Source organism: Myxine glutinosa, chromosome 7 (genome assembly GCF_964187855.1).
Source record: "Myxine glutinosa chromosome 7, kmMyxGlut1.1, whole genome shotgun sequence".
Lineage (NCBI taxonomy): Eukaryota > Metazoa > Chordata > Myxini > Myxiniformes > Myxinidae > Myxine > Myxine glutinosa.
The window spans coordinates 180,901,245-180,928,355 of record NC_136267.1 but is presented as its reverse complement, the minus strand read 5'-3'; the positions used below and the strand labels follow the sequence as shown (position 1 = coordinate 180,928,355).

Genomic DNA, 27,111 nt, shown 5'->3' with positions numbered 1-27,111 from the left:
CGGAGTACGTAACGGGGGAGAGTGCACGAGAGGAGTGCGTATTGGAGTGTGCAAGCAGCGAGTGGTGTGCACCTGAGTGTGGAACAGAAGAGAGTGCACGGGGAGAGAATGCAATAATAAAATGCATGGAGTGTATGGGAGGCGCTGGAGCGCCGCGTTTTGTGAGTATGGAAAGGGTCGTGTATGGGTGTGAGAATGCGATCCGAGCATCGACGCAGACCGGGGCAGCGGTTAGGCTGACGGATAGCCGACGCGAGCTCTCGGGGCGTGGGGTGCTTTGTGTGCTGCGGGAGCCGGCGGGGATCGTAGCCGCGGCGCTCTTGCAGGGAGGGCCGTGCACGATTCGGGCCGGGCCCCGCCCTGTATGGTCGGTGCCGCGTCGTAGCGGCGACCGGCACGATTACGGGGGAGGTAGGCCAGGTCGGACCTTCGCCCCCTGGCGGGCGCGGAGCTCCGACCGGGGGAGGTTGGGTCATCGGGCCGGAGACCGAAAGGCTCCGCGCCGGGATGGTGCCTGGAACCTCGGTCCAAGTATGCCTCCTCCCCAGAATCGAAATGCCGGACGGACCCAACCGACAGGAGACAGACCAACCACCAGTATGCATTGCTCGGCTTTGCGAAGCCGAGCTGTAATGAAAATGTATTACGGCACACCGAGAGGCTCGAGAGTAGTGGACTGGAATAGCGATAGTGTTGGCGATGGTAGCCGGTGTAGAGGGATGATAAATCTACCATCCCTCACCATTTGGGCACATGAGCAGTAGTTTATGGGGTTTGGCAGTATGAACTAGCCAGGGCGGGCTAGGATAATTGATAGGGATTTAGAGATGACCATAGGAGACTGAGAGTTAAGTAATGACATTTGTACAAGTAGTGGGGACGTAGTCAGATTAGTTGGTTGTTAATGACGAGGGATGTGTTTAGTATAAGGGATGACAGGGAAAGCACTAGTATTAAAGGGAAGTAGTTAGTCAGATGATGCTGTGTGTGTGCGTATGAGGAATTGGGAATGAGAGTTGGTGGTGCTGATGAGCAAATGAGGCAATGATTGGGAATGATGTGTGTGTGTGAGAAAGTGTATGAGTAGAGTATTGAGGATGTGTGTAATGGCGATGAGTGCATTGACTTGCATGGGGTGCAAGTGAATGAATGGTGTGGAGTAAATGGTGTGTGGAATGAGTGGTGTGGAGTGCATGGTGTGAAGGAGTGAATAGGGGGAGGATGGACCCCTTCACGAGTACCCGGGGAGGGTAGTTTAAAGTTGGGTAGAGGGAGTAGGTAAATTTATTGGATATTGACATCTGTGGTGCGTGTAGTAGCAAAGTATTGCTTAGAGGGGTGCATAAGTCTGTGGACTGGCTGGGCGTGTGAGCCTGTTGGTAAGTATGGTTATTGGGGCACTCCGCCACTGGTAGTCTGTCGGCCAGGTGAGGCCGCAGGTAGGCTCTGGGAGCCAGTTAGTGTTCAGTTCAGAGTTAGAGTTCAGTGGGGCCCGAGGATCCTTCGGAGAGGACCCGGGTAGCCCAATGCCAGAGGGGGCATTAGTGGGGTTAGAGTGCCAGGAGGGCCTTCCCCAGGTTAGGGTAGTGTGAAGGAGCTAGGTAAGCTCGGGTGGCGACTTCAGTGGCGGAGGTGCGCAGGTAGGTAGACCTGCTGGAAGAGCCACACGACCCAGCCCCGAAATTGAGCGAGGGCACAGTATAGAAAAATTGGGGGAGTGAGACCCCAAATTGGAAGAGCACCACAGTATGGTCAATGGGAATTGGTTTTTAGAACCACATCGTGTAAAGTGGCCAATTGGATTGGCAGGGCAAGACCCCGGGTAGAGTAAAGAGAGTTAATGTCAATTAGAAGGCTGGTTAGGAGGGAAATCTCTTCGCACCATCCACATCCACTCACCAAGGTGACAGGACTTTATACCAGGTTTTGTAAACGATTTGGACGGTAAAGACGCATCATGACGGAGTTTGACATTGTCGGTGATTCCATCCCTTCCTTCTTGGGAGGGATTGGCAAACTAATTCGGAATTAGGGGGAGATATGGGGGACGAGACAGTAGAGATGGAATTTGTAAATTGTGTAAATACGGGGAAGGGCAAGGGTAGTGTAGATTGACATGGGGGGTGACGTACGAGTAGGGACGAGCTTTCTCAGCTCGCTCTCCCGCGCCCTTCATGTCGCATTACCTTGTATTGATGTGTACCCTTGCGCCCTTTCCCCCGCTAACCTCTGCTTTGTCTTCCTCCCCACTCATGGGCCCATGGTCTTTTGTTGAGGGGAGTGTGCAGGTGCCCTGAATTGTGCGGCTGCACTCTGCGCTGCACCCTGCTGCCTGCCTGCCTGCACTGATACACCATATGGACCACATGTTCTGTGGCCTGGCACCTTTGCTGGAGCAGACCATTGCTGCCAGCAGCATCTTGCTTGCGGACCACTGTTTTTAAGTGGCGCACATGCCAAGCAGTCGGACCACCGACGCTGGCCCTGCTGGCCAAATAAAAAAAGGCAGACACGGTTTGTGCCCTTTTTTATTAATTAATCCTTGGTGTGCCCGAACAACAAAGATGGTAAACTTTTACGATGGCACACCGAAGAAGAAGATGAAGCCAGAAGCAAGAAGATACATCGGCCCAGCAGTCAAGCAAAGCACAATTCATCATTTATTAGTTTTGAAATGTTTTGTGCATTTTTTATGATGGTGCTTTTTGTGCATTTTTTTTATTTAGGTGCATATTGGTGTATGGTGTATTGGTGCAGTGCATGGAAATTGTATTTCCTCTTCTCAAAAGTTCTTTTTTTCTTTTCCCCACAAAAGACAGGTCCTGGGTTGTAGTTGTAAATAATTAATTAGTGTCTTGTAAATAACAGGCTCCCCACTGGCTCGATGTTTAGCTTGAGAATAATTCCGTAATTCGGTTAGTTGTGGGCGTGAGTCAGTTAGATAGTACACAACGCAGCAGGTGGGACATATCTCGTGTTAAAACTGTCGCACTCAGGGTGTAGAGTAAATGTAGAGGGAAACTACACCTAAGTGTCACATGTAGTTGTAATAGTAGTCCTGACCCAGGTACCGGTTCGGCTCGGGGCGAGCCTGGCAAAAGGAGGGGTGCAGTGTTGCGGTTTTGAGAACCCACACAAGTAACATCATTAAAGGTTAAAGGTTGCACCCCATAGATAGGCCACAAGCAACACGTAGGTCACCTTAGGACGGTAGTTATTTCTTAGTATGTGTTTAGATAAGGCCATGTCCAGTAGTTGCATCTGCGTTGTGTCAAACAAATAAGAGTAGGCCCCTTTCGTTCATTTTGGCAGCCTCCCTCCAAGCGACGCCATTAAGCGCTGTTCAGTCTGTACCCCATCGCCCCTCCCAGTTTGTTACGCTCCTTGGCCAGCAGCCTTCGCTGTCCTTGGGCTCGCTCAACCCAGCCCAAAAGCCACGAGGTGAGGCCCGAAAAGGGGGCGGAGCACAAGGATGGAGGTGTGGCCACATCAAACAGCCATCAAGGCGGAGCCAGTAAGACCACACCAGCCAATCAGGGCTAAGGTGAGATTGCCTGACGGGGCGTGGTTGGGGCTTCCAGAGCATTCGCTGGCTTGTCTTATAAAAATGCGCACGCAAAGCCCTTACACAGGACTGACGCAACTGCACTCGTTATATCAGGTTGACCTTCAATTCTGAGCGGGGAGAGAGAGGTGCTCGAGAGTTGAGTTGAGTACTGAAGAACCTACGTGGTATTGACGGACTATCCAAGGATCCGCGTGCATACGGCAGTGGCAAGGAACAGGGGCTTGGCTTGGCTGTGGTAACATCAGTGGGGAAGTGGCGTATTACCCAGCGATACCGGGAGCGCGTGTAAAGGCGCCGGTACACTTATTACGTACGCGGATAAGCGTGCAATAACCGCTAGCTTGCCGACCTTTCCCCCGTCACAATAACTGTCCGCTCGCGCCTACGCTATGCGGAGAGCTGCCTGCCGGGTTTCGATCTGCTGCACAGAACGAGCCAAGGACCGGGACGAGCTGTGGACGCCAACGCCAGACCTTCCGCCCTACCCTCTACATCCCCGCGTGAGTCTGAGTCTGAGAGCGAGCGGGCCCGAGTCCAGGGAATAAGTTAAGACTGAATAAGGCTGCCCTGTGTCCTTTTTCTTCCTCTTCCTTGTATATTCTTTCTTTTCCTCTTCTTCTACCAATTGTAAATAAATTACCTTGTTCTTCCTGGTTTCTTCCCAATTCGATCGTCCTAGTCTTTTCTCAAATTGGGTAAGCGTGGCACGATTCGGAACCGCTACAATCGGGTCTAGTCATTGTTAACGGCCCGAATCGCGGCTCGCTTCGCTCGGCATGTCCACGAACGCCGTGGTTCGGGCGGAAGTTATCTCCTTGCTTCACGGTCAGTGTTAGTACTTAGGTAATAGGACTAATTTCGACGAACAACCCTATTTATCACCGACCAGAGGAACGTGATAGCTTCGGGATCTCGTCGGCTAGATAAAGGACAAGGGGATTAACCCCCCTTTATAAGGGGAAGGCCGACGTCGGACATCCGCAACTATATATATATATATATATATATATATATATATATATATATATATATATATATATATATATATATACATATGTATATATATATATATATATACATATGTATATATATATATATATATATATATATATATACATATGTATATATATATATATATATATATATATGTATATATATATATATATATATATATATATATATATATATATATATATATATATATATATGTATATATATATATGTATATATATATATATATATATATATATATATATATATATATATATATACAGTGATCCCTCGTTTATCGCGGGGGTTACATTCCAGAACCCCCCGCGATAGACGAAAATCCGCGAAGTAGCGACCATATTTTTATTTTATGATTTATATATATTTTAAAGCTTTATGACCCTCCCCACACTCCTATTAACCTTTCCCACACTCTTATTAACCTTTCCCATGCTCTTATAAACACTTCCTATACTCTTAAACACTTTTTACACTCTTAAACATACGTAATTTTAACAACATATAAAATTCTAATGGGTACTCACCATTGAAGATACTGTAGCTACCCATGGGTCCCCCAAGCAAGACCAGCATCAGAATCTCCTTGCTCCAGCCGGTGACGTCACCGGCGGGGATCCCCGGCGCGAGAGTGGCTGGTCACGTGACCGCTAAAGCGTGCCGCGCTTTGCGGGTATAATCAGCTACACCTGTTGATCACGTGACCACCGAAGCACGCCACGCTTGAGAGGCGTGGCTTTCGGTTTCTGGTTGTGCTTTATAATGCAGCCCGATAAACGGGCTTTTCAGTGTTCCCGAGTTGGTTTTGAGAATAAATATCTTCTCGGACGAGTTTGTGTCTTGCCCGTCATCGTCATTTCGTCCGTATCAAGCAAGAGCCCCGGCTCTTCAATACTACAACTTGCGTGATGAAGATGATGATGAATTAGCTGTGCAGTACTGATGACGATGAAGGTGATGACGATGATGAATGTACTGCACAGCCAGAAAGAGCATTACAGTTACCCATTACGTGGGTAACTAGCGCAAGTGGAAGCTGCCGCATCTGCGTTTTCCATACGCACGACTCTTTGTCTCTTTGTCTACCCTTCTACTGTACACTATGTACAGTATTTTATTTCTTGTAATATGTTTTAATTACTGTATTTTTCTTATTTCTTTACGTTTTTAAATTTTTTAGGCTAGAAAATGCTTATTTTACCACAAAAATATTTAAAATAATAGTATATAAAAATACATTTATACCGCAAAAATCCCGCGATATAGCGAAAAATCCGCGATATAATTTTACATATACTAGCGAGAAAAACCTGCGATGTACCGAAGCTGCGAAAAGTGAACCGCGATATAGCGAGGGATGACTGTATATATATAAATAAATAAATAAATATAAATAAAGTTGTGCTGTTAAACTACCGTCAGCAGAGCAATGTCTTCAATGCTAGTTTCATGTAAAAAGAGGTTAGGCCCAAATTTACTTGGCTTCAATAATGAGCAAGCAAATCAGGTATGACAAACCAATTCTGCCAAAATGATGAGGATTTCTAGTTTAAAACTATCAGGGTAGAGTAAAAAAAAAACAATGAAGAAAGTTGTTCAACGAGCAAATACATGTTTGATAAACTTCAATGAGTGTCCACTTTCCGAGGGTCCAACAGCATGCGCAAGCAGTAAGCCGATTGTTGTTCCCAAAGATCCAGATCCCCCTGCGGCTCCCACCTGTTGTACATCCTGCTGGAATACACAGAGTTGCAGCCGTTGGTGGAGCCGAACTTTCCGGTGCTGCCAGATTCCCTCGAGCTGGGCGCTGCTGATGCAGCACCTCGTGCACCAGATCGAGCACATGCCGCACTGCCTTCGAGTAGTGGCAGTAGCTGTGAGAGAGTCGGCCCCGGGACTGAGTGGCCGTTGAAGCTTGTCGAGAAGTGACTTTCCATCTGCACTCACCTGATAACACAGTCCATCGCAATGGACACATTACAAGGGGTGATCATCACTGAACAGGGTGTTCATAAAAGGTGCAAGTCCCATATGGCAATGACTTGGTCTTCTATAGCACAAAAGGGCCGTCCATCATCGCTTAACCTAGTTTAAAATGGAGCATTAGAGCCTTGACAAGGGGCCAAAGGAGGGGGTACGAGGATGAAAAGCACAAGGCAGTTTTGAAAGATAATTGCATTTACAGTCAGATGTAACGAAAGTGATGCCTGCAGTAGGCCAGTGGATGGTGACAAAACGGGGGGGGGGGAGCTTTTCAGGTGATGTCTTAGTAGTTTCAAAAACGTGAAGATGGAGGAACCAGTGATAGTAATTAAATGAAAAGATTTACAAATACAGTCTCTTATAGTTGCTTGCCGAGATAAGGGTATTCAAAAGAACATTTAATCAAATTGAAAAAAAAACAATCATTTGGAAAAAGCAAATCGGATTTGTGCAATTTGTTGTTATCTCATCGTAAATTCTCCATATTATCGGAATATTTCCGTTAACTTTTTAGAAAATGTTGCTTTTCATGTTGGATTTGTGGCAGTTTTAATGACCGAGATGATGGCACAAAATAAAATAAATAGCCCCAAGTGGGTTGTCAGTAATCTCTTGAGGTTGTGGCTCAGACCAATGCTGATTTGGGGGGGACCCCCTGGGACCTTCACTGATCCCCTGGGGGGCCCCGATACAAAATCAAAAAAACTTAAGCCTGAACGATCCTGCGGACCATCGAGAAGGGTCGTGTCGGGTTTCAGAGCAATCGATTGGAAAATAAGGGACGAGTCGGGATCCAAAGTTTGAGGGGGTAGCCCCCTCTCTGGGAGCCCTCATGATCGGAAATCGAAGCCTGAGTGATTGTGCGGTCCATCTAGAATAAGGGCTGTATTAGGTTTCAGAGCAATCGGTTGGTAAATAATGGATGAGTATGGATCCGAATGTTTGGGGGGCAACCCTCCCTGGGGAGCTCCTATGATCCGAAATCGAAACATTAAAGCCCAAGCGATTGCGCGCTACTGCATTGTGTTCATGTGTCAAGTTTCAGAACAATCAACTGGGTGATAACGGAGGAGTAGCAAAAATAAGGGAGATAGAGGGAAAGGGAGAGAGGGAGTGAGATTGAGAGAGGGAGACAAAGGGAAGGGAGAGAGGGAGTGAGATTGAGAGAGGGAGATAGAGGGAAGGGAGAGAGGGAGTGAGATTGAGAGAGGGAGATAGAGGGAAGGGAGAGAGGGAGTGACATTGAGAGAGGGAGATAGAGGGAAGGGGGAGAGGGAGTGACATTGAGAGAGGGAGAAGAGGGAAGGGAGAGAGGGAGTGACATTGAGAGAGGGAGATAGAGGGAAGGGAGAGAGGGAGTGACATTGAGAGAGGGAGATAGAGGGAAGGGAGAGAGGGAGTGACATTGAGAGAGGGAGATAGAGGGAAAGGGAGAGAGGGAGTGAGATTGAGAGAGGGAGACAAAGGGAAGGGAGAGAGGGAGCGAGATTGAGAGAGGGAGATAGAGGGAAGGGAGAGAGGGAGTGAGATTGAGAGAGGGAGATAGAGGGAAGGGAGAGAGGGAGTGAGATTGAAAGAGGGAGATAGAGGGAAAGCGAGAGAGGGAGTGACATTGAAAGAGGGAGATAGAGGGAAAGCGAGAGAGCGAGTGAGATTGAGAGAGGGAGATAGAGGGAAAGCGAGAGAGGGAGTGACATTGAAAGAGGGAGATAGAGGGAAGGGAGAGAGGGAGTGAGATTGAGAGAGGTAGATGGAAATGGATGGAGAGAGGGAGGGATTATTAAAATTATACCTATTCTCCTCGTCAAAAAATAAAACATAATCATGAAAAATTTCAACACCAACAAAGAGTGATGGGAGATTAATGAGAAAAAAACACAACAGAGAAAACAATTTTGTTTGAGGTTCGCATCGATAATTTTTCAATCATCCTCACCAAACTATAACTAACAATGATACTTTAAGGATAAAACACAATGAGCTCTCAAGTAAATAAAAAATAAATCTCTTTATTTAACTCGCTGTGATCCACCGTACAATAGCACCAGGTGCTCCGTCGTGCGTAAGGTGCCAATTTTGATGCTCACTTCCCACAGGCTTGCTGGCCCGGCATGATTCGACTTTATTCTCTGCGGACACACGTCTGAAACGCTGAAAATAAATTCCAGTTGTTGATGAGAAGATCTTTCGCAACAATTCAAAATGGAATCAAAATGAAGGAATTTCACTCCAATGGCTCAAACCAGGTATGTATTTGACAAACTGTGAGAAGAGAATTGTCTTGTTGAAGAAACCAAACCAGTTCGTTTATCTTTAGCATTTTCATCAAGCACAGTTAGTTTAAGGGTTAAAAATTGGTAAAAAGATCATATTCTGGGCAGAAACTTCGCCAAAATCGATAATGACGCAAGTTCCTCCAAGCAGGTAAGCAGGTAAGCAGGTAAAAATCAAAACAAGGCCATTATAAAGAAAAACCACCATAGGAGGATGGAGGTTGTTTTCATCCCGATCTGTCTGTTTGTCTGTCTACCTGTCTGTCTGTGTGTCTGTGTGCAGGATATCTCAAATCGTTGCGGACGGATTCGGACGAAACTTGCTGGACGGGTTGAGCGCGTGACGAGGAAGAATTCAATCGATTTTAGTGAAGATCCGGATCCGGATATGAAACTGTGTTTAATTTTCGAAGTGATTCTTCACAATTGAGAGATGGGGCCAAAATCGATATATAGCACGAGATCTCAAAAAGTCATGGAGGGATTATGACAAAACTAGGGGGAGGAGTCGGGCAGGTGACAAGAACAAGCCGATTAGATTGTGGTTCAGGTCCGGATGCAGATCCGGCCTACCAGTGGGATACAAAACGTACGCTCTTCGGCCTTGCGGAGGAAAGCGCTCTCCCGAGTGCCGTTCTCGGTCAATGATGCCTTCATTTTCCTATTGCATAGAGGAAGCACCTGACTGTAGAAGTTGCATCATTTCTGGGGGGTGAAGCTGTGCTTGCAATGCAAATCGTTCCAGAGAATAAAACAAGACTTTAGCATTTGGCCATGATATCAGCATGTTACTAGCCTAGGCACTTCCATCTTCACCATGTTACTTCTATCATAAGACAAAGAGATATCTTCAATATCTACAAGCTGATGCCAGCAGAGGGGACACCAAGCTCAATGCCCTAACTGCAGGACGGCATATTTACCGAAACAACGAGTTCATGCTGACAAGTCTGCTACCGACTCCTCTCCGGCCTTGCCCCCCCCCAGCTCTCTCTGGGCTCTGTCCCCCAAATATTCCTACAGGTCGCACAAGATCTGCCTGCAACCCTCTGATGGTTAAACTGCCAAAATCTCGGCTCTCTGCTCACCTTCACTCTTTCATTCCTCTTTTCTCCCGCCTCTGGAACAAACTCCCTCACTCTCTTCAATCCCACTCCTCCCTCCAGGTCTTTAAAACAGCTGTTCACCACCATCTCTTATCTTCCTCCATCGAAAACCTTGATCTTTTCTACCTCCGCTAATTTCACCCCAGATCCACCTTTTTCTTCATCTGCTCACCTTCACTCTTTCATTCCTCTTTTCTCCCACATCTGGAACAAACTCCCTCACTCTCTTCAATCCCACTCCTCCCTCCAGGTCTTTAAAACAGCTGTTCACCACCATCTCTTATCTTCCCCCATCGAAAACCTTGATCTTTTCTACCTCCGCTAATTTCACCCCAGATCCACCTTTTTCTTCATCTGCTCACCTTCACTCTTTCATTCCTCTTTTCTCCCGCCTCTGGAACAAACTCTCCCACTCCCTTCTATCCCACTCCTCCCTCCAGGTCTTTAAAACAGCTGTTCACCACCATCTCTTATCTTCCCCCATCGAAAACCTTGATCTTTTCTACCCCTGGTAATTTCACCCCAAATCCACCTTTTTCAAATTCTGTGTTTCTTACGTGAAAGTCCGAGTGGTGTAATCTTCTTTATCCCGTGTACCCCTCCCCAGCTCTCTCCCTCCCACAGATCTCCCAATGTCCCTGTTCTCTACTGTTGTCGTGCTTCCCTCTCTCTCCCTCTTTTGCTTCCCGCTCCCTTTATTATATGCTTCATGTGTGTTTCTGTTTATGGTTTTATGTGTTTTATGTGTTAGCTCTTACACGAGCTTCGCCTTTGTTTACAAAAACATATGGGACAATACCCCTTGCGCTCACCTGGTAGAATAAACGGTATACTGCACCGACTAAAGGTATTTTAAACCAATTTCAATGGTTGCTAGAAGACAGGGCAGCAGGTAGAATCATACTAACATCATCATAAGACTTTAAACCAAAAAAATACCTATTTGGGGGGGGGGGGGGGGGGGGGGAGGGGGCAAGATTACCGTTTCAATGCAGTGATCAATCGAAACACGTTTTCTTTTTTCTTACTTTTGCGACTTTGAAGTAAAATAAATCTTTTTCTCTTCCTCAAAAAAGAATCTCTGAATGATGGGAATTTTGGAGAGGAACAACATAATGAAGTACCTTTGCTGGCCGCAGTGGGTATTAATGCGTCAAAATAATCTCACCTCTGCATAGGCCTGGGCAACCTGGTCGTACAGTGACTGATGATGGTGAATGGCATCTTCGAGATCCTGCAGCTCGGTGGGAAGTTCACCATCTCCGCAAGCTTTACACCACGAGTCCACACTGGCCAGGTACTGTTTACAGACCGTCACACGTAAAGAAAACAAAACCTTTTCATACCAACCCTGAATACCAGCCCGTGAACCACCGCAATGATTTTCATGGGATTTAAAATCATTTCCTACAATTACGTCATCTCAGGGCATCAGGAAAAGGAAATGGCGACATCAGTGTCATAAAATAACACAGTGGGAACAATCTTCGGACAAAACAACGGAATACTATTCCCTGTGAAGGCCAATGTCGATCTCCATCGGCGGACTGCCGTGGGAGGTAATCTATTAAGACGGCTTAGCACAGGTGCTGCTCAAGTTTTGAGTGCTCGCCCTTCATCAGAGAAAAAGAGTGAAACCTGTTTGAAGGGAGGGTTATAAAATAACACAATGGATCAAAGATCATGGGTCACGTTTGGGGGTGGGGGGGGTTTGGGTGATGTAATGGTGAACTTCATCATTCAACGATCAAGATGCTTAAGCCACTTGGCGAGCGCTTTATAAGAAACTTGGTAACTGAACACACCCCTAACGTTCTTGAGGCCTGAGCCTAGATCTACTGTAATCTATATATCCCAGAGAGGATAAATAACATAACCCTTCCTGCAGATCCTGTTCAGAGTGGGTGCACCAGTTACCTGCGACCAGACGCAGCTGTCCGTCAGATTCGTAATTTATATTGAACCAAACCGTGAAGACCCTCAGAGATTAATTATATAACACCTTCCAGCAGCGAGGACGAGGGAGGTGAGAGGACAAAGGAGGCGAAAATAACACGTATTCTGTGTGGCAGGTTGTGAGCACAGTGTGGTCGGTCATTGTTGTTATAGCAAGAGCAGCATCGACGGTTTAAATTATTTACGTTACAGTACCTATTACCAAGGAGAAGGTATCACGAGTTACCTATTAAAGTGAAAAGTCTTTAATTTAAGTAAATATGGTCATCGTTGACTTCATTTCATAGCTCCAGCATGTCAGATACCTGTACGTACATCATTCACGACGACACCGCGAGTGTGGCAAGGTTCGGTTTGCTGAGGCATCCAAAGACCCGCACATCTGAACGCAGAACGATCGCCGCATATCGATAACAGGACATACGATTATCAGTACATATGTGTTACACAGGATTGCTTATTAAGTGGTGAATGTTGGTGACTTCTTTCAGAAATGGTTTTTGTATCAGCGGCACACAGCGAATGCGCAATTGACAAAACACTATAAACGTCTTGGCGACGCACGATGATGTCTGGGCGACAAGACACCTGGGCAAGCAATGACTCAAAACCACACACCTCTCATCGTCGCACCAGGAGGACCGATAACGCATTACCCACCCACGATAAAACCCGATGGGAAAAAGATATTTAAGGGAATCGAGAAAGGAAGGGTTCATCAGCAGTGGGTTCTGGTTCCGGCTCCTTCACGGCCAGACATGATCTTCTTCGCTCTGAAAAACCATCTTCAAAAGCTGAGGATACCTGTTCCCGAACAGCTATTGAACCTTCACATGTTAACACCTTCACTTGTTCTACTGGATCTGTGTATCCTTGTTCGGTGGTTACAGTGTTCCGTTACGGTGTTTACTCCCCTTCCTCTTTTCCTGATTGTTTTATCTCCTCCTTGCCACCCCACTACCCCACTGTCACCTCACTATTCCACGAGACTCAATTAGGTTAAAAAAAAGTACAAAACTAGTTCAATTATTATTATTCTGTCTAAATTAGTTCAAATATAAAGATAAAGGCTCAGCAGGCCGAAAACAAGGAATTACGTGACAATTTTTGGCCTTTGACTGCTGTGAAAATGAAAGACCTCCTTTCTTTGTCTGGACTGTGGGAAAATGTCGTTTTACCGAATCCTATCAGGATTGATGTAAATTGAGGCCTGGAAAGCAAACAACTCAAATTTTGCGACCAATTATGACATATGACCCCTGTAAAATCCCAAAAGTGACTCTATCCCGAAATGTTTCTAGGCATTGCTATAGGGGCTGTTCGAAAGCACCTTTGTGCTAAACCACATCTCCATGGACTCAAATGCAAGGGAATACCAAAGCAAAATGTGTGATTTTTAGTTTAATCTTTGACCCCTTAACATCGGAATTGGGCCCTAAATCAGAAACAACAAGCGTTGCGCCTAGGTCCCCCGTCGGTGAAGTGATGTGCGTTGACAAAGTGGAAGACGCAAGGCGGCCATCTTGGATTTTGACGTGGCGACCCAATTTTCAATAGCGTTCTTCCTTATGCATAGATACACCCACACACCAGATTAGACGTTGTTACTTCACTTATTTTTCAAGATATTCCGCTCACAAGGTTGACGTACATGGCGGCGGCCATCTTGGATTTTGACGTGGCGACCCAATTTTCAAAAGCGTTCTTCCTTGTGCATAGATACACCCACACACCTGATTAGAAGTTGGTACTTCGCTTATTTTTCAAGATATTCCGCTCACAAGGTTCAGACATACATGGCGGCGGCCATCTTGGATTTTGACGTGGCGACCCAATTTTCAAAAGCGTTCTTCCTTATGCGTCGATACACCCACACACCAGATTAGAAGTTGGTACTTCGCTTATTTTTCAAGATATTCCGCTCACAAGGTTCAGACCTACATGGCGGCGGCCATCTTGGATTTTAACGTGGCGACCTAATTTTCAATAGCGTTCTTCCATATGCCTAGTTGCACCCACACACCAAATTAGAATTCGGTCCTTCGCTTACGCACGCACGACGTCCGCACGCACGGACGCACGCACGCACGCACGGACGGACGGAAATATTTCGCTCACAATGTTCAGACATATATATGGTGGCGGCCATCTTGGATTTTGACGTGGGGTCCCAATTTTCAATAGCGTTCTTTCTTATGCCTAGATACACCCACACACCAGATTAGAAGTTAGTAGTTCATTTATTTTTCAAGATATTTCGCTCATACGGTTCAGACATACATGGCGGCGGCCATCTTGGATTTTGACGTGGCGACCTAATTTTCAATAGGGTTCTTCCATATGCCTAGCTACACCCACACACCAAATTAGAATTTGGTCCTTCGCTTATGCATGCACGCACGGACGTAGGGAAATATTTCGCTCACAAGGTTCAGACATACATGGCGGCGGCCATCTTGGATTTTGACGTGGCGACCTAATTTTCAATAAGGTTCTTCCATATGCCTCGTTGCACCCACACACCAAATTAGAATTTGGTCTTTCGCTTATGCACGCACGAACGCACGCACGCACGGACGCACGCACGGACGGATGCACACACGGACGGAGGGGAAAACCATAGTCCCCCTTTCGCTCCGCGGTACGAAGAAGGACAAAATAAGAAAATAAGTCTGGATTTGTTGAGACAAGGTACCCCCATGCCACATTGGGAGAGAGTTGGCTCAGAAATGAAGGAATGCAGTGCGATTGTAATTGTTGCAAAGAAAGAGAAGAAAGGAAAGAAAGAAGAATACTTGGGATTCTCTGTTTACAGATAGTAACCAATGAGGAAGTGAGGATAAACATAGGGCCAATCCCCAGGTGCTCACCTGCACCGACTAAAGGTATTTCAAACCAATTTCAATGGTTGCTGGAAGACAGGGCAGCATGTAGAATCATACTAACATAATAATAACAATGAAAACAAACAAAGACAAAAAATACCTATTTTGGAGGGCAACCTCCCCTCCCCCAACCCCATATACCTCCTAAGACCCCAAATTTTCTAATGCCTTGAACAAACATTGGTACATCATGGGTGATGAAGGTTGTGGTGAAGTTTCATCGAAATTGCGTGTGTAGTCTGAGAAGGAAGCAAATACTTATTTTGGGGAGCACCCCCCCCCCCCCCCCCCCTATAACGTATAAACCCCAATTGTTTTTGGAATACAACATCGAGGCTCGTGAAAGAGCTAATATGAATCACAAAAAAACAACCGGACACATAAAACATATAATAAAGGATACGGGAGACATGATTGGGAGAGAGAGGGAAGCACACAAGTACAACAGTAGACAACAGGGACATCACGAGATCTGTGGGAGGGAGAGGGCTTGGGGGGAGGAGGCATGGGAAGGGGGGGGGGGGGGAGGGTGGGACAGGTATAAAACACATGGACACTGCTAGGACTTCCAGGAAAGAAGTCGGTATTTCAAAAAGGTGTATCTGGGGTGAATTAACGGGGGTAGAAAAGATCAAGGTTTTGGATGGGGGAAGAGAAGCGATGGAAGTGAACAGCTGTTTTAAAGACCTGGAGGGAGGAGAGGGATTGAAGAGAGTGAGGGAGTTTGTTCCAGAGGCGGGAGAAAAGAGGAATGAAAGAGTGAAGGTGAGCAGAGTCTTGATTTTGGCAGTTTCACCAGAAGAGGGTTACTGGCAGATCTTGTGCGTCCTGCAGGAATATTTGGGGGACAAAGCCCAGAGAGAGCTGGGGGGGGGGGGGCAAGGCTGGAGAGGAGTCTTATTTCCACTCCGAAAGGAGTCTAGAGAGTCCAGACCGATAAAGTCGGAGAGGAGTCCAGAGAGAGTTTATTTCTAGTAATTGAACAATCTCATTCATTTTATAGATTTCCTCCAATACAACACTCGATACATCCTTCATCCATTAAACACTGATCGCGTTTCCATCAATAACATAAATGTATTTTCCTATGTGCCCCGAAACGCACCGCAGAAAAATAAAAGACAAAACCAGTCTCCATAACAAAAACAATGCACTACTCATGACGTATTTGTCATGTTACTAACCTTTGTTGTTATGTAACTAACCTGTTCGGCCTTCAGGTGGAACAGCGCAGACATGGAAAGCAGAGTACTACGCTCATCCAAGGCTGCAGCGAAGCACTTCCATTCCTGATCGAGGTGCGCCGATATTTGCTTGATCTGTTGCGCTGCGTAATGTCCCGCTTCGGCCAGCCTTGACCCCACAGACATGATGCGACTGATGTTCACGTAAACATTCTGTAAAGAGAAGTGGCACCCATGATCAACCTCTCTGTCCAGGCTGACAACATAAAAAACATGAATAATGGTACAAGGTCACCATTATTTAGATCAGGTTGGGAAATTTAGATCCGGAAATTATCTGAATAAACTCATACTGACCGTTACGTCCATGAACAATATCCGACAATAGACGAAAATGATAATTTTCTCAAATTGCAGTTAATTCGTTCAGACTATTCACGTGGAGTTTGAGCTTTAACAGAGAACAAACTCCCAGAATGAGTGAAATTGGTTTAACATCTATTTGTAAATTATTCACAAATGAGACACTGGAAAGTATTGTCGTGTGTCTACCTTGTAGTGAACACCGCAGGGCGATACGGATGACCAAACGAGCGTTAACTCCAAGGCGTTCAATCCAATGGTGGATGGGGGGGGGCGGGGGGGGCACGAACGCTTACCTGCACGGGTCCGCCGGCCGTCTTTGCACCTGAGATGATTAATTCACAACCGACACAGGATTCAACTGCACAAAAATACCGGTTTTATTAAAGAAATGCCGGTAACAAATAATGCACGATAAAAACTATGTTTCCTAAATGGGACGTCCCCACACAGACTCGAACACAGACAAAGGGAACAAATAACTGGAAAATAAATATGTGTTCGTGTGGGCACTTAGCTCTGAGCGGCTCTCGAACCTCGTCAGGAATCGTCCCGGATCGTCACAGGCCTCCACGTCCTTGCGTGGGAACCACAAGCTGCACTGCCATGAGCGGGAACGAGGCCTCGCTGTGCAGTCCGCTCCTCTCCCGCTGAGCGCGAAGTCAGCAGGCCATGCCCCTGATTGTCCCCGTCGATCTTGTTCACCAACGGCCATGCCTTCAATTGGAACCCCATGCCAAGAGAGCACGCAAATGCGTTCATCTTCCACCAACATCTCCAATCCAGCTCAATAGGCACCATATGCGTGACTGTTCTTTATGAACTCCAGATGCCGAAAGCCGTATATGTCTATGTTCGCTATGGAGGCCAGCTCGGAGAGATATACAAAATCGTGACCGTTCGCAATGAATGTCCCTCACTCAAGCAGACAAAATGTCGGGGACACAATCCTTTGTACTCAAGGCTCTGAAGTCATCCTACGACGTCTGTGTGTCCGCTCCTATCGGCTCGTGCCATCTCATCGCTCTTGGTGTCCTGGCAAATCACTGCTCTTCGGGGGCGTGGCCTTCCGGACCTGCCTGCTTGTGTTGCGATGTGATGGCTGCGGCACCAGCGGTGGTTGAATGTCCCGGTTCCGGTCGCTTTTATTTAGTGTTATAAATGTGCAATTGCCTGGCTTTGTGTGTGTGCTGTTGGTGTCATAAGGAACAGAGGAAAATTAACAGAGGCCATTACATACAGGGGATTAATTACCCATAATCGCTAACTAATTCACATAACCCCACCCCTCGTGATGGGAACAAAGATACGCGCTTTCACGACATCCGGTTTAAACGAATTTCCTACTGATGTACATGCGGTTCTTCTTCTTCATGACACTCGGAGCACACTACCTAAACAAATCTACCTGGACTGAGGTAATCATTGCCTACCCCATACATTCCTGCAAATGTAACAGTATATTCAAGAGCAAGTACAGAAGGTAAATGTACAAAGACAGGAAGTTCAAATCTGGTGAAATGTACGTGTGTGTGTGTGTGTGTGTGTGTGTGTGTGCGTGTGTATGTGTGTGTGTGAGCGTGTGTGTGTGTGTGTGTGTGTGTGTGTGTGTGTGCTTGAGTGTGTGTGAGCGTGTGTGTGTGTGTGTGCGTGTGCGTGTGTGTGTGTGTGTGTGTGTGTGTGTGTGTGTGTGTGAAGCCTTTTCTTTGATTTATATACAATTCCATACCACTGGGCCAATTGGCCCAACATTCTCTGCACCACATTGTTTTCACACGCCGAAGGTCAATGTCAAAATAAAAACTTTAAACTCTTCATCAAATTGAAGTTAAAACAAAAAATAACGGCGTTTTGGATGATTGGTGCGGAGAGGGGCTTGGCTTATGCCTTGCCTTGGCACTTCCGTGTCCGATTTGAAATAATTATTTGTTGGGAATAGAGACAATTGCATTTAATAATTATTTATATTCCGTATGCCGAATGACAATTAATGTACAACAATTTCACAGTAATCACATCGACGTTAAAACGAAAAATAACACCCCTCCAGCTGATCAAGCGTCGTAGGTCAGGTGCATTGGAGGAGTGGAGCTTGGCTTACGGCTTGGCCCTTCTGAGTCGCGTTTGAAGGTGAATTCATCGGCTTCAATTGCTTTCCAGAAACAAGTTTACTTGTCAGATATACTGTACATCTCCATCAAAACAAACAAACAAAGAAAAGACGCATTGAAGAAACAAAGAGACATCAGACTCATCACCATCATTAGACTGAGAAATGTGCAAAAACACATCAACAGAATAAAGACACAACGCATTGCTCGACAACTTGAGACTGAGGATAAACCGACCTGAAACAAGGAAGTAAGACCGTTTGGCCCAACATTGCCATGGTGAATAACGGTTTAAACTTTGTTACTGCTTTAAACATCAATCTTCTTGTTGGTCTAAGAAAGCCTAAATAACCCGATCTTGATCAGGTGACCCAACATGGTTCGCAATAAGACACAGTGCAGAATAAGTACGATTCCTCGAACAGGTTGAACAGTAATTTGGTAAATCCTGATTTGTGAAGGCGAGATTACAAAACTGTGTGAAACCAGTGTCGGCCCCAATCATATCGAGCAATCGTTGGAGGGGGCGGGGGGGTCAGTCAGGGTTATGGAGTACAAGTTGGGTCATGATATTTGCCTTGGAATGAACTGCAGGGATTACAGTAGACTAAGTGCAGACAAACACACCATCACGACCACGCATGGTTAACTTAGACATAATCCAAAGTAAAGATATTAAATGAACTTATGGACAAAACAGACAAAAAGTTCTGGTTAAATTACACAACTTTGACAATCTTTGCCGAAGGCTGCCCCAGGCATGCTAGTCGAACTAGGCCTTGCATGTATGACCTCAGGCCACAGGTTTGATTGGTCACCTCAAAAATGCGACTCAGATGGCCGGGGCCGACGTGCTGACCCTGAGGTCTGGGATGCACCGCAAGGCCGAAGAGAAATGTTGCAAATGTTATCTTGAACAATTTACTGTGTCCATAGATGCCACACAGAATCTGTGCATTGTTCACTTGTTTTGGTTAAATTAGACAACTTTGTTCAAATTTCATTACTGAGCATTAAGGTACAAAATGTCATCGCGGTATATAGATTAGGTTAGATCTGGGAATAGATGATGTATATTATAGTAGATCTGCATGCCAATTCACACACTCATTTCATTCACTTCAAACAACCGACAAGGCCGTCAATTCGCAGCTAGATGGAGTACTGCTCTCACATTTGGGCCACACCCCTGCCCTTTTTGATGCCCTGGAAAACAAGGCCTTCAAAATCATCGGGATATCCCACGACAAAGCCGAGTGTCTAGGTCTGTTACTTTCACATTGCGGGCAGGTTGGTGGCCTCTCTGTATTCTACCGCCTCCTTTTTGATCGTGCACCCTCTGGCCTCTTTTAGCTTCAAGACACCTGTTCATAACTACCTCAGGTCATCCCACATCCATACTCATGATCTCTTCTATCCCAAATGACCCCATTCTCAGAGTTCTCAGTTCATCGTGATTCCCCCCAACCCCCCCCCCCCCCCTCTCCCTTACCTCTTTTCGCTCATTAGTTGTTGGTTGGTTGGTTCCTTTTCTGTTTCATTCCTGCTTTCCACTTCCTCTTCTTGCTGTGTTTCATTCAGCTTGTTTACTCCCATGTGTCCTTCTCCCCCTTCCGCTTGATCTCACTCTTAATCTCACTTATACTCTGCTGTTGGTGTTTCCCCCTCTCCATTTTGTTCCCTTCTAATCTGCTCGAGCTCTTCAACGAGCCTCGATCATGTCTTCAAGAAAAAAGAACTGAGAGACCAATTACAATGGCCTCTTCAATCCATTAATGAATGGAAAGCTGAAGGGGAAAAAAAAGTCATGAATGAGTATAAATATGACAAAACTGGCCGGCACTCTTCGACGTCGGGACGTCGACCGATATTCCTGTTATTACATTATTATACACTAGTGGGGTCACCGTGGGAATCCCACGGGCAAGGAGGTATATCGTTGGGATCGGCGCAGCCGTTTTTGCGGTACCCGGGACAATAACGTTAGGTGGGAGTCCAAACCTGAAAATGCTGGAGACCAAAGCTAAAATTGGAAAAACAATATAGCCTATTTTACTCCAGGGAGTCCCAGGATTACCCACCCAAAATTTTGTTGTGATCGGTTCAGCCTTTTTTGTGGTACCTGGAAACGGACGGATGGACAGACAGACGGACAGACATTTGGTGAATTATAGTAAGATATTTGTACCAAGTTTGACTTATATCCTTTTCGCTGTTCTCAAGTATCACATTTTTACCTGAAATGACCTCTGACCTTTGACACTGAAATCTAATTGGTTCATGTTTGCATCACAATATATATATAATTATACCAAGTTTGGACAAAATCCCATTACTGGTTCACAAGTTAGCTCGGTAACAGATTTTTTACTGAATGGGACCTTTGAACTTTGACCTCTTAATGCCGAAATATAATTGGTTCATGTTTGCATCATTACATATACTTAATTATACCACGTTTGGACAAAATCCCATCACTGGTTCACAAGTTAGCTCGGTAACAGAATTTTTACCGAATGGGACCTTTGAACTTTGACCTCTTAATGCCGAAATATAATTGGTTCATGTTTGCATCATTATATATACTTAATTATACCAAGTTTGGACAAAATCCCATCACTGGTTCACAAGTTAGCTCGGTAACAGAATTTTTACCGAATGGGACCTTTGACCTTTGACCTCTTAATGCCAAAATATAATTGGTTCATGTTTGCATCATTATATACTAGGGCATGCCCGTACTATATATAAGCTAGGACGTGCCCGTACGTGGGTGCCCGTTCCTTGCCAAAAAAAAAAAAAAAAAAAAATTTGTGTAGGGGTGTGTGTGTGTAAACATCCTAGGGCGTGCCCGTACGTGGGTGCAAAAAAACATGCGTGCAAACAACAACAACAAAAAAAAACTTTGAAACCACGTGGCAGTAACGACCACAGAACCCCCCCCCCCCCCTCTATTTACATGAATGGTTTGGTCCATTCGCAACGACCACAGAACCCCCCCCCCTCTATTTACATGCAATGGTTTGGTCCATTCGCAACGCCAAAGCGAACGGCGAACGGCTAAATCGCCATAGCTCGGTAAGTACGTGTCCGATTAATTTCAAACCTTGAAAAGGCACATCCTCGGGTCCCCAGCAATATACCTGGCAAGTTTAAAGTATATCGGACCCGTGGTTGTCGAGAAACAGCGGTCACAGACAAACAAACAAACGTACAAACGTACAAACGTACAAACGTACAAACAAACACACAGAGATTACTGGAATTATAGATAGATACTTAATTATACCAAGTTTGGACAAAATCCCATCACTGGTTCACACGTTAGCTCGGTAACAAATTTTTTTACGTGATGGGACCTTTGACCTTTGACCTCTTAATGCCGAAATCTAATGGGTTCATGTTTGCATCATAATATATACTTAATTATACAAAGTTTGGACAAAATCCCATCACTGATTCACAAGTTAGCACGGCAACAGAATTTTTACCTGATGGGACCTTTGACCTTTGACCTCTTAATTGCAAAATCTAATCAGTTCATCTTTGCATCATAATACAAACACACTTTTACCAAGTTTGACGAAGATCCTTTCAGCCATTCTTAAGTTATCTCGGCAACGAAAACCTATCATGGACAGACGGACACGTGACGGACGGGCACATGACGGACGGACGGACGGCCAACCCGAAAACATAACCGGCGACTTTGTCGGTGGAGGCATAAACAAATGGAAGAAATTTGGATTTAAATTCCATGATGGCTACATTTAGATCTCAAGCAAATATGATGTCTTTTCAAAAATTTATCAACGTTTTCTTCTTTATTGTTTTGAAAAGTTTGGAAAGTTTGCAAAAGTTTTTGAATTTTTTTTGGGATTTTTGACAAAGACGTTGCACGGACATGTGGCTCGTTTTCGTGACGCTGATCCTGCTCACCAGATTCTCTCAGGGAAGGAGCCTCGTGAGTGGAGGAGTTCACAGGTCGACCATGTGCCTCGTGGATGCAGCAGGTTGATCGGTATCTCAAGGTGCTGGGGATGTGTGAGGAATATACCTGGAAGATGGCCAGACGAGGCTCCAGGAGTACCGGTATCTAACCCCCCATTCGAGGCCTCGACATAATTTCATTCTTGCCTTTTGTTTTTTCATTCGAACTTCGTGCATTTTGAGTGAAGGAAGTGGGAGATGAGAGAGGAAGAAGAAGGGTTTGTTTCGAAAAAGGAAAACTATTAAATGGGAGACAGCAGCAGTGGCGACACAACACCAAGTCGCATAAAATTAAGGTGTGAAGAAAGTGGTTGAAAGACCATGGATTTGAGGTAAAAGGCAAGAGAACTTCAAATTACATCTTTGTGAGGTTTGGTGAAGGTGATATTCGATTGGCGAAGAACAAGGTGCTATGGCACGTGCTGTAAGTGCCTTAAACGTACAGGTCCGTCACACGGTATGCGGAAAGCAGCACTTTGTAACGTCTTTGTCAAGCAGCAAGGTAGATGCAAACATAAAAATACATAAAAAACGATTAGCCATCATGCTTGCTGCCGCACAAGAGTCACACCAGAGCTTGTTACCTCCGCCAACAAAGGCGGATAGAGGTTATGTTTTCACCCCTGTCTGTCTGTCTGTTAGAATTTTAGAAGTGATTCTTCACCATTGGGAGATAGGGCCAAAAATGATACATAGCAGGATATCTCAAAAGGTTGAGGACGAATTTGGACGAAACTTGGTGGACAGGTTGGGTGTCTGACAAGGACGATTCGATTCGATTTTGGTGAAGATCTGAATATGGATTCGGATATGAGAATTATTTAATTCTAACGTGATTCTTCACCATTGGGAGATAGGGCCAAAAACGATGCAACGCAGGATATCTCAAAAAGTTATTCACGAATTTGGACGAAATTTGGTGGACCGGTTGTGTGTGTGACAAGGAAGAATTGATTCAATTTTGGTGAAGATCTGGCTACTAGAATTTTAAAACGGATTCTTCACCTTTGGGAGATAGGGCCAAAAACGATACAAAGCAGGATATCTCAAAAAGTTGTGGACGGATGATTTTTTATTAAATGTGATTCTGTATTGTGATTTTCTGTGTGAAGGACAAGTTCTGGTGTGCAATAGAGAAGCTGATGAAAAACCTGAAAGATGAGGAAGTTGTTGTGGTAGGAGGAGACCTAAATGGACATGTGGGAAGGAGTATGGACGGTTTTGAGGGAGTTCATGGGGTTTACGGATATGGTGTGAAAAATGGAGAAGATGAAAGGATTTTGGAGTTTGCTGATGGAGCTGATTTGTTGATTTGTAATACTCAGTTCCAGAAAGAGGATAATAAGCTTGTTACATACACGTCAGGTGGGTCGACGACAACCGTTGACTACATGATGGTGCGTAGGCGAGATAGGGGGCACCTCCGGGACACAATGGTGATCCTGGGGGAGGAGGCTGTTTCACAGGACCACTTGGTTGTCTGCGGCATATGGGTGAAAGGTGCGAGGAGAGCTCGGCGGGTGAAGTACCAACTGAGAATGAAGGTGTGGAGGTTGAAAGAGGTGACAGTGAGGGAGGCATTAAAAGGGAGGCTGAGTAGGGTAGAGGATGATGTGGTTGAGCTTGAAAGTGGTTGGATGTCAATGAAAGATAGTCTGTTGGGAGCCGTTGGTGAGGTATGTGGATGGACAAAAGGACCACCGAGGCACTCGGAAACATGGTGGTGGGATGATGAAGTTGGAAAGAGGATTGACGAGAAGAGGAAGAAGTTCAAGGAGTGGCAGAAGGCGAAGGGTACAGGGGCAGAAAAAGCAGAGCATGAAAGTTATAAGGCAGCCAAGAAGGCTGCAAAGAAAGAGGTAGCAAAGGCGCAGGAGGCATGTCGGAAAATGTTCGGAGAGCCCTTGGATTCGGAAGAGGGTCAGAGAGCGGTATTCAGGATTGCAAAGCAGATAGCGAAAGAGAGGTGTGATGTGATGGGGGTGAGTTGCTTGAAGGATGAAGTGGGACAAATCGTCGTGGACCCAGATGGAATTAAAGGAAGATGGAAAAGATATATGGAAATGTTGTTGAATGTAGAGAATGAATGGGATGGCAACATAGAGAGTAACCAAGTTTTAGGACCGGCAGAGAAGATAACTGAGAAGGAAGTTGAGGAAGCGATAAAAGCAATGAAGAGTGGAAAAGCGGGAGGGCCGATGGGAGTTGTGGGAGATATGTTGAAGGCAGCAGGAAGTTGGGGTGTGAAGAGAATGGCAGAGATCTGTAATCTGGTGGTGAAAGAAGGCCGCATTCCAGTGGATTGGGAACTGAGTACCCTCGTCCCTCTATACAAGGGGAAAGGTGACCCTCTGGAGTGTGGCTCGTACCAAGCGATAAAGTTATTGGAGCATGGAATGAAGGTATTGGAAAGGGTGTTGGAGAGGAGGATATGGAAGAAAGTGAAGATCGACGAAATGCAGTTTGGATTTATGCCAGGAAGAGGAATGACAGACGCGCTTTTCATTGTGAGGCAGTTGCAGGAGAAGTACATGGAGAAGAGGAAGAAGTTGTTTCTTGGGTTTGTTGATCTGGAGAAAGCATTCGATAGGGTTCCATGCGAAGTAGTGACATGGTCATTGAGGAAGTTAGGAGTGGAGGAATGGTTGATCAGAGTAGTGATGGCAATGTACGAGAGAGCGTGCACAGCTGTAAGGACGAAGGACGGGAACAGTGGTGAGTTTGAGGTGAAGGTGGGAGTGCATCAGGGGTCGGTACTAAGTCCACTACTATTTGTAGCTGTGATGGAGGTGCTTGCTCAGAACGTAAAGGAGGGTTTACCGTGGGAGTTGTTGTATGCAGATGATCTGGTGTTGATTGCGGAAAGTATGGATGGACTGAAGGAAAAGATGAACAAGTGGAAGGAATGTATGGAGACAAAAGGTCTGAAGGTGAATATCGGAAAGACGAAGGTGATGGCAAGTGGTAAAGCATGTGGTGAGGTGGAAAGAACTGGGAAGTGACCGTGTGCATTGTGCAGGAAGCGTGTCGGAGTGAACTCCATTCAATGTACAATGTGCGCTGAGTAGGTTCATCAAAAATGTAGTGGTCTGAGAGGGTCATTAACCAGTGTGGCAGCTACATTCAAGTGTAAGGTGTGCACAGAGGGAGCTGCAGATGAAGGAAATGTTGAGTTGGATCTTGGAGATGGCGTGAAGCTGGAAGGTGTGAAAACATTTTGCTACCTCGGAGACATGCTGAATGGAGAAGGTGGATCAGACTCGGCAACGGTTGCTAGAGTGAGATGTGCATGGAAGAAGTTTCAGGAACTGAGTGGCGTGCTGATGAGGAAGGGAGTTTCGTTGAAGCTGAAGGGAAAGGTGTGTGCTGCATGTGTGAGGAGTGTTATGATTTATGGGAGCGAGACATGGGTAATGAACGTAGAGCAGCAACGAAGGCTGGAAAGGGTGGAAATGCGAATGGTTCGGTGGATGTGTGGAGTATCGTTGAGAGAGAGGAAGACAAATGATGAATTGCGAAAGATGATGGGAATAGAGCCTGTGATTGATGATGTGAAGAGAAACAGGTTGAGATGGTTTGGTCATGTGTTGAGGAAGGATGAAAGTGACTGGTTGAGAAGAGTGATGGAAATGAATGTAGAAGGAAGTAGAGGACGGGGAAGACCGAGAAAGACTTGGCTAAAGATGGTGGAAGAAGAAATGCGGGCAAGGGGGTTAACAAGGAGAGATGTAGAAAATAGGGCAAAATGGAGAAGATTGTCATGGGGACCGCAAGGCTAACCCTCGCTCTAGCAGGGAAAATGGCCTTAAAATGCCTGTTGTTGTTTGTTGTTGTGGCATTGTGATTTTCTGGTCTACTCTGGGATACAAAAGGTTAAATATTCATCTGGTGGAGGTATGCTCTCTACTGAGTGCCATTGTAGTATTATTGCAGGGAACACCTTTTTATGATTTCCAATGTCATCTATGACTGCCGTGTCGGGTGGGAAGTCCGTCGGTCGCTCAAATTTTGCTCGATGTATTGGATGGTTCAAAAAATAAGAAAAAACGCCACGTACAATTTTCTGCAAAAATACTGAGAGATTAAATAACAGAAAGAACTTGCTATTTAATCACAAAATTACAATTCATTACATAATTGCACGGCATATTGTCAATCACTAATTGGATATATCGTCGATATATCGTTGACAATTGATGGAATCAACAGGAAGTTGATTGAGTTATGCTAATGTCGGTTGGCATAGCTCATGAGAAGTAGTGAGGAGATGACGTTTCGAGCGTTACCTCTTCGTCGGAGCAACCCAAAACGTCAGCTTCTCCTTTCTTCCCACGGAGGTTAGCAGACTTCGACCACATGTTCTGACAACATTCCCATCCACAATTCCCCCAAAAGTTTGGCCTTTTCCCTTTTGATCGCACAGTGCGGGTTATACAAAATGGATCCTTTGCTTTGGGAGCATCCTTCCACAGCTGCAAACGCTCACACTTCTGTACCGAGTTTCCCATCTGCAAGCATGAAAGACGCTAACATCTGCCAGGTGTTCGTGTAGTGGTAAAGCCATGGGAAAGTGACCTTGTAACGAACGTGAGGAGCCCAGCTGAAACGTGCCACCCACACTGCAGCGTAATGTGTTACGGGGTAATGGTGACACCAAAGGGAAACAAGCATACTGGTAAGCACG

The 27,111-nt window shown here is 45.6% G+C and overlaps 1 protein-coding gene across 1 annotated transcript in view; it reads right to left on the bottom strand.

Moving 5' to 3' along the window:
• The window catches only part of LOC137431866 (triple functional domain protein), a 469,010-nt gene that overhangs the window by 222,209 nt on the left and 219,690 nt on the right, over positions 1 to 27,111 (bottom strand). The window contains 5 exon segments of the mRNA XM_078782583.1: positions 6,296 to 6,379; positions 6,381 to 6,442; positions 6,445 to 6,523; positions 11,107 to 11,238; positions 15,985 to 16,176. Of these exon segments, the coding sequence (XP_078638709.1) occupies positions 6,296 to 6,379; positions 6,381 to 6,442; positions 6,445 to 6,523; positions 11,107 to 11,238; positions 15,985 to 16,176 (549 nt within the window).